Raw genomic sequence first — 16,416 nt, forward strand, 5'->3', positions numbered from 1 at the left:
GACAGCTACTTTACAGTAAGGTCCTACTAGGTAATGTTAGTTAATGCATTAAACAATGTTAATTAACAATGAGCAAAACATCTGTTACAATATTTAATTATCTTTATTAAGGTTTGTTAATAAAACTGTTTATTGTTAGTTCATGTTAGCTCAGGTCGTTTAAATATTAACAGCTTTGAGTTTATTATTAGTAAATGATGCTACCAACATTAATTAAGATTAATGAATGCTTTAGAAGCATTGTTAATTCATGATAACTACTGTAGTTAACTAATACTACCAATATTCACCTCATTGTAAGTGTTTCTATCAAGTCAAGCTATTATACATTATATTTCAGGCAAGAAAGCATGCCCAGATTTTTACAATCTGATTTAAAGACAAAAAAGTAAGGATTTCTGGAAAACATCTCTTTGGGACAACAATTCCCGCTAGCATGGTGACTTGGGTGCTATCCAACTCTGTACAGGGCTCAGTGTGCGCTTTAAACCACGTGACGTGAAGCGGAAATCCTCCGCTCTCTCAAAATGTCCGCGGCCGATGAACACACGTTGCCTCAGGAGGATGATGAGTTTGAGGACATGGAGGCGAGTGGAAGCGACGAGGATGTTATGGAGGGAGAAGGACAGAACGGGGACGGAGAGGAGAAAGTTTATGTCCCCGGTCTGCAGCCGCTCCAGCCGGGAGAAGAGCTCGAGATGGACCGTTCCGCTTACCGCATGTACCACGAGTGCCAGACCGGTTAGTGTGCTGAACATCATGCCCGATCACTAAACATAAACATGCATGATCGATATACAGTTAGCTGACGTTTGCAAGGGGGTAACATAGGTCTACCAACAAAATTAAGTACCATGTCAAGTTAAATACCATACCAACAGTCCTGCTAAAAAAAACAATGGACACCATCACAAATTCTGTAATGGTTTTACTGATTATAATGGGACTTGTATTGGTTTTAATTGAAACTGTAATGTATTTCTACTGGTAATTGGTCGTCTTGTATTGGTGGCTTGTTAAAATTACTAAATCCTAATGGATTATGTCCCAAAACACACTAACGTTACAGAAAACTTTTTTTAATGGTGTTAATGGTTAAAAGTTGATGGATTCTAAAGGTCTTTGTAGTGGAACCCATTATAATTTCTGTAATGGCTTCTATTGTTTTTTTTTTTCTGAGAAGGGGTGTTTGTTTAGATGTGTAATTTAGTATAAAAATAGTATTTAAAAGTATATCTCAAGGACCATGTTAGATATCAAGTTACCGTGTGATACCATGGTACTGCCACTACTTCTTTTTCTTTGCTAAGACATGTCTGGTTATGTCACCCAAAATGAATTGCATGTGTATCATAATTGAAATTTAAATATCAGAATAGGTTACAGTATTGACATGGTAAATGTTTGCAATTGTCCTGAAAATAATGACCCAGTATCTCAATATAGGGGTCATTTTTGCAGTGCAAAAATAACTGTAGTAATAATTATAATACATGATAAAATTATAATAATAACAACAAATGACAATAAATGGTAATAATAATTGTTGTTATTATTATTATTATATGTTGTGGCATTTTTAGGGCATTTGACCAATTCTTTTTATGGTAATGAATTTTGACATTTTACTTTTTCAACTATTTTATTGATGATTCTCGTTGCGGTAGTAATATGTTGCAAATTAAAATAACAATGATAAACAATAAACATAAAAGGCAGTAAAACAAACAGTATTGTCATGAAAAGTATTTTTTACTATTATTTTGAGCATGAATTTTTGTGCTCAATAAAAAAAAAATTAAAATAATAATAAGTGATGATAATAATAATTGTTATTATTATTATTATTATTATTATATGTTGTGGCATATTTAGGGACATTTACCAATTCTCTTTAAAGTAATGCATTTCAACATTTTACTTTTTACATTATTTTATTGCTGTTTCTCGTTGCTGCAGTAATATGTTGCAAATTAAAATAACTATGATAAACAATAAACATAAAAGGCAGTAAAACAAACAGTATTGTCATGAAAAGTATTTTTTACTATTATTTTGAGGATGAATTTTTGTGCTCAATAAAAAAATAAATAAAATAAAATAATAATGAGTGATGATAATAATTAGGGATGCACCGATCTGAATCGGCCGATCATGTTTGCGCGTTTTGTCAGTAAAGCCGGTTCTGTAATCGGCGGTAAATGCCATCAGGTGCGTGATTTCACGTTGAGCCGTATATACTACACACAGCCGTTGTTCACTGACGAGCTGCGCACATTCACACTGATAATGAACATTGATTTGCGCAGCTTGTCGGTAAACAACGGCTGTGTGTAGTATATACGGCTCAACGTGAAATCACGCACCTGATGGCATTTACCGCTGACTACAGAACCGGCTTTACTGACAAAACGCGCAAGCATGATCGGCCGATTCGTATCGGTGCATCCCTAATGATAAACAATGAAGATAAGGCAGTATTGTCATGAATAGTACATACATTTTACTATTATTTTCACAGAATAATTAGCATTAACTTTTGTGCTCAATAAAAATGTAACTATAAAAAAAATTATACAATTATAATAATAACAAATTACAGTAAATGATAATAATAATTGTTTTTATTATAATTATTATTATTATTATATATTGTGGCATTTTTAGGGCAGTTTACCAATTCTCTTTACGGTAATGTATTTTGACGTTTTACTTTTTCAGTTATGTTATTGATGATTCTCATTGCAGTAGTACAAATGTTGCAAAATAAAATAATAATGATAATGAAAATGAACATAATAGGCAGTAAAACAAACAGTATTGTGATGAATAGTACTTTTTACTATTATTTTTTACAAAAAAAATGAACATGAATTTTTGTGCTCAATATAAATGTAACAATAAAAATAAAACAATTGTCCCAAACTAAGATTAAGAAGTTCTTCATCTAATGTATTGTTCTTTGCACACATTTTTTTTTTCTTTCTTTGATTCTGTTTATTTATTTATTTATTTTAAATGAGTGAATTATCCCCATGATGTATTGAAATCATAACAGAAAAACCAAAATATTTCTGTTACAACACCCGCTATCTTCTGAGATTCATGTAAACTTCTCTTTCCCCTGCAGGTGCCCCATGTTTGAGTTTTGATGTGGTGCGTGATGGTGAAGGAGAAGGGCGGGAGCAGTTTCCTCTCTCTCTGGTGCTGTGTGCTGGTACACAGGCAGACACCGCCTTAAGCAACAGGTAAACTGACGTGAATGCTGTCAGAGCTTGCTACTTTTATTGTTCTGCAATGAACATCTAATACTTTCGTTATGCTTGGCTTCCAAAGATGATTTATTTTTTTCCTCTATCCAGGCTTATTGTCATGCGCATGCACAATCTTCACGAAACTGAAAAAGATAAAGATGAAAATGAAAGCAGTGATGAAGAAAGTGATGATGATGAAGAGGACGAGGACAAGAAACCACAGTTGGAGCTGGCCATGATGCCACATTATGGTGGGATCAACAGAGTTCGAGTAAGTTCATATTTACTCTTATGTTTTCGTATGTTTTTCATTAAAGTTTTACAAAGTTGTTGTAATAAATAGCAGCAATTTAACATGTAATCCAGTCCAATCAGTTTCATTTTCTCACTTATCATCTAAAGTTATGATCTTTTTACTTTAATAGGTCACTCAGCGAGGGGAACAGACATTGGCTGCGGTCTGGTCAGAGAAAGGACAGGTGGAGATATTTGACCTCCGACCTCAGCTTGAGGCAGTGCACAGTTCAGCAGCGATGTCCGCCTTCATCAAGCAGCAGAAAGAAGCCACGCCTCTTTTCAGTTTTTCTGGTCACATGTCAGAAGGATTTGCCATTGATTGGTCACCCAAGGTACCAGGTGTGTAATTTGGATTGCACATTATTACATCAAACTTAAGTTAGGCTGGGTAAAAAAAAAAATACATTTGTTGATTTCAATCGATTCTCATTTTTACGAAATGACATTGATTCTTAATTCAGAAAAATCGGATTACTCTAGCCTTTTTTTAGCATGCATCCCATCCAGTAAATCGCAGTTTGCTTTGTGCTTTGATACTTTTGAGTCTCAGATTTCAAATTCTGTCCATTTTATTACAATAGTCAAACAATAAATGCCATTTTGGTTTCTTTTAATGTTGAGTGAAAGATCGCTGTAGCACCTCAGTTCAAGGGAAGCGGCAGCGCAAAACGCACATGAACTAATCATCTCTGCTTTAATAGCAGTTTTAATACCAATAAACATAAATGAACATCCAAAGGTATGTTAAAAGAAAGAGTTCAACTTACTGAAATCCGTATCCTGTCTCATGTAATCAATAAACAAACACATAATTTACCTCAGAAAAACATATTCGGTGAGTAAACTTTAGTCAGCTAGAAAAATTAACTCTACAGAGGAGAATTTAGCTAAATATATGCACAATATAACGTAGTCCTTATAGTTTTTTACTGTTATTCAGTGTTTAATTTACGCTTAAATGTCAAGTTACCATTTAAATGTTTATTTAAAAAAATGTAGAAATATAATTATGTAATTATAACTTTATTATTAAACAACTTAACTGAGTGTAATTCAAGCATTTGTATACAAATCAGGTCATTTAAACCTTCAAAACGATAGTAGTGTAGTACCAGCTGACTCTCATATATGTGACCCTGGACCACAAAACCTGGGGTATATTTGTAGCAATAGCCAAAAATACATTGTATGGGTCAAAATTATTGTTTTTTCTTTTATGCCAAAACTGATTAGGAAATTAAGTAAAGATCATGTTCCATGAAGATTTTTTGTAAAATTCCTATTGTAAATATATCAAAATGTAGTTTTTGATTAGTAATATGCATTGTTAAGAGCTTAATTTGGACAACTTTTAAGGTGATTTTCTCAGTATTTTGATTTATTTGCACCCTCAGATTCCAGATTTTCAAATAGATGTATCTCGGCCAAATATTGTCCTATCCTAACAAACTATACATCAATAGAACGCCTATTTATTGAGCTTTCATATGATGTATACATCTCAGTTTTGTAAAATTGACTGACTGGATGACTGGTTTTGTGGTCCAGGGTCACATATATTTTACAGCATTAGTTGAGAGATGTTTTTTCCATAGGAAAATTTGGTATGTACGGTACCCTGATATACATCCAAAATAATCAATATCAAATCGAATCGCAAGCTTGTGAATCAAAATCAAACTAAATCTTAGAAAAAAGTCAAAAATCCAGTCCTACTAGGAAGTTAAGCTATTTTCTGTGAATGTGTGAAAGTTCCAAATCAATTGCTGCATTAGTAAACAACTAGAAGAACAGCAAAGTGCAGTAAATGGTAAAACTATTTGCAGTACAAACAAATGTATTCATGATTATGATAATAAATTCAAATAATATGATAACAAATACCAGTTTGCAGTATCCAGCAACATAACAGACTGTTTTTGTACAGGTAAAATAACTGGAAGCGGATGAACTTGAAAATAAAAGGTGGTCCTGCCTTCATACAAATAGATGTTTAGATTAATGGGACTAATGGTACTAATATTTACTTTAGGACGTCTGGTAAGCGGCGATTGCAAGAAGAACATTCACGTGTGGGAGCCGCAAGAGGGCGGGACTTGGAAGGTTGACCAACGGCCTTTCAGCTCACACAGCAAGTCTGTTGAGGATCTGCAGTGGTCACCTACTGAAGCCACAGTATGTCGGTGGAAGAGAATGATAGTATTAAAATATTTTTAACAAGTGGACGTAATGGGTAAATTAGTGCTTTTTTCTCACCTCCAGGTTTTTGCATCCTGCTCAGTGGATCAGTCCATTCGCGTTTGGGACACAAGAGCACCACCTAATTCCATGCTCACAGCCAATGGGGCTCATTCTTCAGACATCAATGTTATCAGCTGGAACCGGACTGAACCCTTTATTTTGTCTGGAGGAGATGACGGCCTTCTCAAAGTCTGGGATTTAAGGCAGTTCCAGGTGAGCACAAGCAAGAGAACGCTAATATTAGTAATGTTTTATTTTCCAGCAAAAGGATTGGTAACTAAAACATTAAGTGAAACAAGTCATCTGTTTACAAAAACTTACTTGTGAACTACTATAAAAATGTGCTGTAAAGTGAGGATGTTTGCAAAAATAAGTAGTTTTATTTATGAATTAATTTTTGAATGATCAGTGTACATTACCATTGAAAAGTTTAGACTTTGAAAAAAGTATCTAATGCTCACCAAGGCTGCATCAAAAGTACTGTAAAAATGGGTTGTGAAATATTATTACAATTTACAATATCAGTTTAAAACTTTTTTTTTCCTGTGATGGCAAAGCTGAATTTTCAGCATCATTACTCCAATCTTCAGTGTTACATGATCTTTCAGAATTCTAATATGCTAATTTGGTGCTCAAGAAACATTTCTTATTATCAATGTTGAAAACAGTTGTGCTGCTTAATATTTTTGTAAAACAATTTTTCTGTGATACTTTGAATAGAAAATTAAAAAGAACAGCATTTTTTAAGTAAGGGATAATCAACGGGATAATCAAGCCGTTGATTATCCCGCTTATTCCATGGTTATAGACAAATTAAAACTAGGATTGATATTTGCAGTGCAAAATTTGACTGAATGGATAAAAAAGACGGTTATTTTCGTCAGTTATGACACGCAGCTCTAGCATTCTGCCCGCTTCAAATCAGACTCGGAGATTAAATAGTCCGGTAAAATCACATTTATTTGAATGAAAAATAGCATTTGTTTCAGTAGATTATCGATCGACCAAGAGAGAGTGTGAAGGCAAGAGAGATGACAGTTGTGTGTGTGCGTAACGTTACCTGCCTGCATGCTGTGCGTCTCTCTCTACAAACAACAATTCATTCAAAAACAGCATCTTTACCGCCCCGTTGCTGAGGAATATAATGTAGCGATCTAGTATCTAGGATATTTTAATAAGGATTGCAGGCAAACGCTGACAAGAAGTTTATGTATGTGCGCAGCACAATGCGATCTCCTCTCTCTCTCTCTCTCTCTCTCTCTCTCTCTCTCTCTCTCTCTCTCTCTCTCTCTCTCTCTCTCTGTGCTTTTGCGTGCATCAATTAAAGCAGCGCATTAATATAGAACGGTGATTAAACTGACTTGGAACTACCTGTGCATTAAACGGTTTTACTGCACACCTGCCAGCCAATCAGAATCCAGTATCCAGACATTCCATGGAATAAATATGTTTTTATAACACTATAAATGTCTTTACTGTCGTTTTTAATAAATCTTACTTAACTTATTCTTTTGAACAGTAATGTTCATAACCTGTCAAAAGTTTTTTAATGTTTTTTTTTAAAGTCTCTTCTGCTCACCAAGCCTGCTTTTATTTCATCTAAAGTACAGCAAAAACAATCAAATTTTGGAATATTTTTTACCAATAACTTCTATTTGAATATATTTTAAGATGTATTTTATTTGTCTGATTTCAAAGCTGAATTTTTATTTTTTTTATTACTCCAGTCACATTATCCTTCAGAAATCATATTAATGTTCTGATTTTCTGCTTAGAAACATTTGTTATTAGATATTAGTAGATTTTCAGGTTTCTTTGATGAATAGAAAGTTCAGTAGAACAGCATTAATCTTAAATAGAAAAAACTATAACATTATGTAACATTGATAAATGTCTTTATCATCAATTTTGATTAATTTTAAAGCATCCTTGCTAACTAAAAGTATTAACTTCTATCATTTCCATTTTATAATTTAACAAAAAAAAAATACTGACTCAAAGCTTTTGAACAGTATAGTGTATGTTACAAAAGCTTTTTATTCATCAAAGAATCCTGAAAAAATGTACTCGACTGTTTTAAATGTTGATAATAATAAAAAATAAATGTTTCTTGAACAGCAAATCAGCATATTAGAATGATTTCTGAAGGATCGTGTGACACTGAAGACTGAAGTAATGATGCTGAAAATTTAGATTTGAGCACAGGAATAAATTGCATTTTAAAGTATATTTAAATAGAAAGCAGGTATTTTAAATAAAAACAATGTTTCACAATATTACTGCTTTTGCTGTATTTTGAATCAAATAAATGCAGGTTTGGTGAGCAGAAGAGACTCCTTTAAAAAAAAAAATCGTACTGTTCAAAAACTTTTGACTGGTAGTGTATATATATTTGTTTGTTATTTATTGTTTAAACTAATCACATTCATGTTTTGTTTTTAATCAGTCTGGGCGTCCGGTGGCCAGTTTTAAGCAGCACAGTGCTCCTGTGACGTCAGTGGAGTGGAACCCTGTAGACTCCAGCGTGTTTGCCGCCTCCGGAGCTGATGATGTTGTCAGCCAATGGGATCTGTCAGTGGAGTCATGTGACATGGGAGAACAGGCAGAGGGCTTAAAACAACTACCACCACAGCTACTGTTCCTTCACCAGGGCCAGAAAGAAGTGAAGGAGATCCACTGGCACCCACAGATTCCTGGAGTTCTCATTTCCACTGCACTGTCGGGATTCAACATCTTCAGAACTATTTCTGTTTAACTGTCTGTCTGTGTGTGTGTCTGTGTGAGTGAGTGAGGAAACAGAGAGAGTGATTGGACAGTTTCAGGCAGAAAGAATGTGCATGTGTACAATTTTAAATGTACATAGATGGAAGAATGGAACATCTAGGTATGCATGACGCATATGCATTTCTGTCATATTTTCCACCTCTTCTGGAACCAATTTTTCAACTTCTTGAGGCAGAAATAATGTAAATGTATGATGAATTACTAATTTGTACTCGTTAAAACTCCATTCTGAATAATCCCCAAGTCTGTTTGTTGTGTTTTAACTTTATTTATTAGGTATAACACCAGCCCATTTACCGAAGAGACACTTTTCTTTGGATAGCCGTAAAAAAAAAAAAAAGAAGATTGGGACTCTTTTTCTCATAACTTAATGGACATAACAGAGAAAGATATTTTAGTCTTTCAGTCTAAAGCGAAAGGCAGACTGTGGGTTTTAATTATTAAGGCAGACTGCTGGTTTTATGGTTCAAGACCATGGTAGCCTTTACACATATTTGACCCTGGACCACAAAACCAAGGGTCAGTTTTTTTGAAATTGAGATGTATACATTATCTGAAAGCTAAATAAATAAGCTTTCCATTGATGTGTGGTTTGTTAGGATAGAACAATATTTGGAATCTGAGGGTGCAAAAAAATCTAAATACTGAGAGAATCATCTTTAAAGTTGTTCAAATGAGGTTCTTAGTGTTGCATTGCTAATCAAAAATTAAGTTTTGATATTTACGGTAGGAAATTTACTAAATATCTTAATGGAACGTATTCTTTCTATCCTAATGATTTTTGGCATAAAAAAAAAAAATATATATATATATATAAATTTGACCCATACAATGTATTATTACAAAAATACGTATGACTAGTTTTGTGGTCCAGGGTCACATGTTATAATGAACAGAATAATGTTTTGTTGATCATTATTTTGTCATGAAACATAATTAAAAACTCAACAATTCCTTCTACAGGTTTCCTTCAACTGTTTTCAGTTGACAAATGTAAAGTGTGCTAAAGGAAAATTGCTAAGCCTAGATAATATGCAAAAGATAGACAAAATCAGGTTATATTCTGAATTTTCCTTCAAGACTGAGATGAGTTGAGTGACCCTTGCTGGAAAGAGGAAATGGTTTTAAAATGGAAAGATGCCCTCCCAGTGTAATTATCACTAACAAGCATCTAAACTTGCAAAATATGTGGTAAGTACTGCCGATGTAGTATAAAGTTACATAGAGCATGTGCAATTGCAAATCTCAAAAGTGAAAGTAAAATGATCGTGCATTCTAAATGGCAAAATTCAAAACGGTTTCAATAACCCGCATATTAATACTGGCTCGGGTTCCGTGATTAAATGTATATTTTCCTCCATGTGCCCGCTACTGAAATGAGCCGCTCTGTGAGACAGCCAATCAGAGCAGGGCTCATCATCATTATTTATAAACCTTCCAAATAAGGTATTAACAGACCATTTCATTCTAGGGACAAGTCCTAGGGTTGTAAATGGACCTGTAAAACTGTAAATCTGTTGAATTGTTGCCCTTTCCTATGCCATATGTCTTCTATGTAGATATCAGAGAACAATTTAAAATATTGAATAAATGCATTTTATGGAAACTTTAAGCCAAAAAGATCCCACACTGATGCAATAAAATAAGAGGGAGTTAAAGATAGTATTCATTTATTTACTTGATTTCAAAATAAAAAAATATATCAATAAAAATAGCATGCTTACAGAAATGCATTTGCCTCCCTTCAGCACATTCAAAAGAATGCAAAATGCCACAAATAGTTCAATAAAACTTTAATTACACATTTTGGTCTAGCCCAGTCTACAATATTTCAATTGAAAGAGTGGTTTTGTGTGTAAAATAATCACTGATTGTCTGTTATATACGTATTCTTTAGTAGGCCTATTCAAAATAAAAACTGTGAAAACAAAATAAAAGCAGCTGCTTTTAAAAAACGAACCCAACCTATAAAAGCTTTCCATGCTTCGCTTTATTAATCTAGTTGAGAGCTACAGTCGAATGATCAACCAGAATATCTTCATTCACAGTTTAACCTATGCGGTTTGCGGCTGTTTAGCTTTAAGACTATTTTGTAGTGTAACTATTACGTGTGCATTTCATTTTTACACTTTTTTTAAACGAGTACATCTGCAACAACAATACACAATCTGATTGCTTATTGCATTTTAAGATATGACTGTATATGTAATATAATGAAAACTCCCAGGAGAAAATTCCAGCATTTGTGAATGCATTCAGCAACCTTGCATCTTCCCACAATAAGAAAAGCTTTATCATTGGCTTTTCAGCGAAACAGCAAGACAAAGATGGAAAACATTGGAACATCTTCATGTAAGGCACTATGGATAACCATAATATAAACAATAATCTATTACTTTGTGGAAATTGGCTTTAGAAAGTCAGCTGTCACTCTAAGCATCACTTTTCCATTCTTTTCATGGCCGTAACCAGGGTTTGAAAATGAGTGAGGTCTGAGGTTAGGAATTGTACTATATTAACCCCTACAAATATATGTAGGGGTTTTTGATAGCATTCATAACGTTTCTGACAGATAACATCATTATGTTTTTGCGTTTGCCTTAACGAATGTGGTATATCCTGTAAGCAATAACCTGTCCATGGGCTTTTTGATTACTGGCACTTTAAGTACCGGCGATGCAGCGTTGCCAGATAGTCTATGACAACAAATAAAAAGGACAAATAAATAAAAAATAAAGCGAAATTAGTTCAAATATTTTGCAAATAATATAAGATAAAGATATCGCTATCCCATAACTGCAACGTCCTACTTTATTAACTTTCTAAACTGTCAAAATAAGTGGAAAAGACAAATCCAAAGACGCAAACAATAACTGGATCTGGCAACACGGCTGCACCCGCACCCTTACTCACATCCAACTTGTTCAAGCAGTGTTGCCAAGTCTGCGGTTTTCCCGCGGAATTGGGCTACTTTAACACTGTTGCCGCGGGTGGTTTTTCATGTCCGCGGGTTGAAACAACCCCAATAATGTTATATTTATCCCCTGGAATGCAAAATGTACCAGGGGAAACCCTCAAAAATAAAAGCATATTTTACACCCAGGAACCCCCCCTCAAAATGCCATTGGGCTAGTTTTGAGTAGCAATTGGGCAGGTTTTGTTGTGAAAACCTGGCAACCCTGCTCTCAAGCCTCGTTCATTCGGCTGTATCCGAAATCACCCCCTATACCCCCATTCACTATTCCCTACATTAGTCGACTCATACAGTTCACTTGAAGGAGTGAATGGAATTAATTCGGTGCGCGACTCTCACGGTGAATTATGAGTATTACTATTCTCTAGCCGCTGAGTGTACATTGGTTGTACACTCGTTTTTGCGGTGGATTGTGGGATTGTCTTCTCAAATAGTGCCCTATTTATGAGGTCGATTTTGGATACAGCCTTGGAAACTGGCTAAATTTCGTTATATGTAATGTTAGTCCCTCATATGAGGAGTTTTAAAGCGCAAATGAGTCATTCAGACAACAAATTTTGTTTTTGAACATGAAAAATGTACGAGGTCCTACGATGACCTCATAGCTGGCTACGGCCATGATTCTATATGAACTGCAGGTATTCGCTCTCTATTTGGATTAAAGCTGTTTCCAGTTAACTGAGAAAAAGTAAAGTGCCCTATAATGAGCTGGAATTGGAAAAACGGAACATTTAATGCTCAAGATTATATGGGACCATGGACCACAAAACTAGTCATAAGGGTCCATTTTTTTCAATTGAAATTTGAAAGCTCAATCTGAAAGCTGAAACTTTACATTGATGTAGGCCTATGGTTCATTAGGATCGGACAATATTTGGCTGAGATACAACTATTTGAAAATCTGCAATCTAAAAATTGAGAAAATCACCTTTAAAATTGTCCAAATGAAGTTCTAAACAATGCATATTACTAATCTCTCTCTCTCTCTCTCTCTCTCTCTCTCTTTCGGCTTGCTCCCTTTTTTTCAGGGGTCGCCACAGCGGAGTGATCCTAAACAGCCGGTAGGATTTACGGTAAGAAATGTACTAAATATCTTCATGAAACACTATCTTTACTTAATATCCTAATGATTTTTGGCATAAAAGAAAAATAGTTGACTCATACAATGTATTTTTGGTTATTGATACAAATATATCCATGCTACTTAAGACTGGTTTTGTGGTCCAGAGTCACATATAGTTGAGACCATGGGAAATGTATGAATAGGTTTGTTCATAGGCTATTTTTGTAAGACATCACAATGTCCATGGGAGACTAAAAAACAAAACCGTAACATTGTCTTACTTTCATAAAACAGTTCCAGAAATGCCACTGTAAACTTGGAAAAGAAAGTTCCAAATTGTCCAGTTATTACCTCAAGTTTTCTTTAGCTCTCCCTGTATGGATGTTTTTTCTGTTAATAATTCTGTTCATATGTCCATATGCCAATGACTCCTCAAATTGCTCAGTATGTCCTCTTATAGGCCAATCTCATCATCAAATTCGTCTTCAAAAGTGTATCCTTGTTGTCCGTTGGCACCTTCCTCCTCTGAATCTGTTTCTGAAAGATGCTGGTCTTCTCTCCTTCGGTCCAACGGTGACACTCCCTCATATTCTGAGCTCACTGAGGAAGAGAGGCTTGGAGAGTTATCCTCCCTCCGGTTAACCACCTCTGCTTGTCTCGGGTCTTTGTCGTAAGCCGTTCTCCCGCTAATCTCTTGCATCCCCTTATTTGGTCTCAAGCCTATTTCTTCTTCAACTTCCACGTCTAGCCCTTCGATTACTTCCTGTCGGCCGATGATCTCATCACGCTTGTCGCTGAAACGCACTTTAGGCCTGAGCCCTTTAGATTTGACGCCATTCACCTCATTGAGTTGCTCATCTCTTTGGCTCACCTCTTTAGTCATACTTTCCATCCTCATCCTTTCGCTCAACTCATTGGCAGCACTCCTTGGTGACATCATCACATCCCTCGTGCTCTTGCTGGGACTAAACACCTCTTCGCCATCTTTGTGAGAAGAAGCCATCGTCAGTCCATCCATTACTCCCAGGACGTCTCCTAAAATCGAAGGCCCTAAATCCAAGTCCAGGTCAAAGGAAGAAACTGACTCAGAGTGCCTGAGCTCATTTGGACCAGTGTCTTCTTCGTATTCAATTTCACTGTTATGGTTCATTTTATTGTCTGTGGTCTCTACACTGGCTCCCATGACTGGTTGCACAGGCTTGGGACTGGGACTAGAGGGGCCGTGGCTGGACAGGAAAGAGGTGTCCCCGAAAGCGTCTCCACCACGACCAATGTGCATGGTGTGACGGAAATCACCCAGAGGAGCGGAGATCATGGTGGGATCCAGACGAGGAGCTCGAGAAGATGATTTGTGCAGAGGCATGGTGGCAAGTGAGGAACGAAACTGTGAAGTCAGATGAAGGAAAAGGTGGAATAAACATTTAAAGTGCAATAAAATGGTTTATAATTAACCATTATATTATAACTTGTTAATTATTGTCTAATATTGTTTGTTTCATACAAATGTCCCATCCCATTTTTTTTAATACATTTAATTTTTTAAAGAAGTCTCTTCTGCTCAACAAGCCTGCATTTCATTGATCCAAAATACAGCAAAAGCAGTAATAATGTGAAATATTATTCCTGTGATCACACATTTTCAGCATTGTTACTCCAGTCTTCAGTGTCACATGATCCTTCAGAAATCATTCTAACATACTGATTTGCTGTTCAAGAAACATTTTATTATTATTGTCAATATTTAAAACAGCTGAGTGATTTTTTTTTTCAAGATTCTTCGATGAATAGAAATAAAAAAACAACTTTTGTAACATTACACGCTATTCCATTCAAAAGCTTGCACTCAGTATTTTTTTATTTTTGGTTAAGAAATTAAAAGTTTTATTTAGCAAGGATGCTTTAAATTGATCAAAAGTGATGATAAAGACATTTATAATGTTACAAAAGATTTCCATTTCAGATTTCAAAGAAACCTGAAAAAAAAATCTACTCAGCTGTTTTCAACACAATGATAATAATAAATGTTTTTTGAGCCAACAATCTGAATATTAAAATGATTTTTTGAAGGATTATGTGACTGGAGTAATTATGCTAGAGATTTGAAATCATGGGAATATATATTCAAATAGAAAACAGTTATTTTAAATAGCAAAAATATTTCAAAATGTGACTGTTTTGCTCTACTTTGAACCAAATAAATGCAGGCTTGGTGAACAGAAGAGGCTTCTTTAAAAAAAAATCTTACAGTTCAAAAACTTTTGACTGGTAGTGTATATTCTAAAGTAATAATATCATACAATCTTTACATTTTATTATGTTTAATATTTATTATATTGAAATTATTAATCTGTCCTTACCCAAGATTTTATTCAGTGGCACTCAGTTTTAAGGGTGATATGGGATATAAGACAAGTGACTATAATACTCAGTAGTTTATCATATTTGATCCAGGTATTAAATTATTACATTGCACAAAAAAAAGAGGTATGATTGCGTAAAGACAAGTTGACAGACGCCAAAGCCAAGCTCGGACTTGTACGTGAAACGCGTGCTTAAATGCATTCTTGCCTCGAGCATTCTCGCGAGGTTGAGACACAAAGTCTCAGAGAAACATTACGAATGTGCCCACTCTTTTTAAAAGTGGTTTGATTAAGAAATTACTATTTAGATTTAAGAAGAGACAGAAATTTAACATTTTTCTGATTCTGAAGCCCGAGGAATTATTTTGAAGCTCTTTTGAAGTTTTCCATACTTTAATATATTTAATTACTTTTACAAAACATTTTGTAATGACCGCGTTTCACTTTGTTGTTGTTAAAATGCATTGAAGGATCATTTGAAAATCTTATTTACACTTAGAAGTCAGTGATATTGCCATTTAACGTTACGTGAGCTGAACTATTCATAAACAACTGCAACAGCTGGAAATGGAATCAGTCCTAGCCGCCTTCTTTAGCAGATCTACTGACTACATGCATAAAATCAAATACTCCGAGGCTGGTTCCACTGATAAATGCTATAAAACAACTTTTATGTACATTTAATAGACATGAAATAGTTTAGTTGCAGCCAAGTGACTCTTACCAATGCTCTGTTAATTTTAAGCAGAAGACCTGCCTTTTGTCCAGGAACGCGTCTTCCTGTCCAATGAAGCTGTAATAGAGAAAAAACCCAATTGTTATCAAATAGTCCAGCTTAATGCAATGTATCCTAAAGTGGGAGTAACTGCAAAAGTTACGCGCCTAACTGAGTATCGAATCGGTTTCCTTCAAAACAAGGCGATTCAACTTACTTTGATCAGCGTGTGCTTATCAGTGAGATTGTGCCTATGTGCTCCTCTTGTAAGCAAATGTTTCTTTAAATATCTTTCGCTTTCCTTCTTTTAACTGACTTTTCTGGCGTCGCTCTTCTCTCTCCGATATTTCTTTTTTTCCTTTTGGGATGGGCAAGGAAGTGACGTGAGTTTTGTATGGGAGCGCTCGGGCTACATCTGTAATACTGAATGAAAGTAATGACTGACGCAGCGCTGCCTGTAACCTATGTGTGTTTTCCCATCAGAACAAAATCATTTCACACGATTTTTCGTCTTATGAATGTTTGGAGATAGTCCAGCCTCACTCAAGTGTAGAATCAGGAGTAATTCAGCAGTAGGCCTAATCAGGGTTAAAGATAAACAAAGCATATAGTGCTTTATATGGGACTATTTGTACATTGTGTGTTTAGTTTATTGCCATGGATGAAGCACAATGAAACACGTTTTGGAATCCCGTCTGTCAACATTTCAAGCACAGCTTGTTGAAGCA

The 16,416-nt window shown here is 35.1% G+C and overlaps 2 protein-coding genes across 2 annotated transcripts; one reads left to right on the forward strand and one right to left on the reverse strand.

The window, feature by feature from the left end:
* Positions 1-527: 527 nt before the first annotated feature.
* Positions 528-8,814, forward strand: grwd1 (glutamate-rich WD repeat containing 1). Its single transcript, XM_073847597.1, has 7 exons — positions 528-741; positions 3,131-3,248; positions 3,363-3,525; positions 3,680-3,890; positions 5,584-5,726; positions 5,814-6,005; positions 8,239-8,814. Exons 1-7 carry the CDS (start codon positions 528-530, stop codon positions 8,545-8,547), a joined length of 1,350 nt encoding a protein of 449 aa, XP_073703698.1. The 3' UTR covers positions 8,548-8,814.
* Positions 8,815-10,219: 1,405 nt separating this feature from the next.
* On the reverse strand, positions 10,220-16,045 carry cdc42ep5 (CDC42 effector protein (Rho GTPase binding) 5). The gene is made up of 3 exons (XM_073847098.1): positions 15,906-16,045; positions 15,698-15,766; positions 10,220-13,997 (listed from the first exon to the last, which is right to left on the reverse strand). The coding sequence occupies exon 3, from the start codon at positions 13,974-13,976 to the stop codon at positions 13,068-13,070; it is 909 nt and encodes a 302-aa protein (XP_073703199.1). The 5' UTR covers positions 13,977-13,997; positions 15,698-15,766; positions 15,906-16,045; the 3' UTR covers positions 10,220-13,067.
* Positions 16,046-16,416: the final 371 nt, after the last annotated feature.

This window comes from Garra rufa, chromosome 9 (genome assembly GCF_049309525.1).
Source record: "Garra rufa chromosome 9, GarRuf1.0, whole genome shotgun sequence".
Taxonomy (NCBI): domain Eukaryota; kingdom Metazoa; phylum Chordata; class Actinopteri; order Cypriniformes; family Cyprinidae; genus Garra; species Garra rufa.

Bases quoted from the DNA above. Each gene is read 5' to 3' on its own strand.
- grwd1 (XM_073847597.1), top strand. From the start codon at position 528: ATGTCCGCGGCCGATGAACACACGTTGCCTCAGGAGGATGATGAGTTT. The intron at 3,891-5,583 runs GTGTGTAATTTG...TATTTACTTTAG, and splicing joins TTGGTCACCCAAGGTACCAG to GACGTCTGGTAAGCGGCGAT. The intron at 5,727-5,813 runs GTATGTCGGTGG...TCTCACCTCCAG, and splicing joins GGTCACCTACTGAAGCCACA to GTTTTTGCATCCTGCTCAGT.
- cdc42ep5 (XM_073847098.1), bottom strand. From the start codon at position 13,976: ATGCCTCTGCACAAATCATCTTCTCGAGCTCCTCGTCTGGATCCCACC.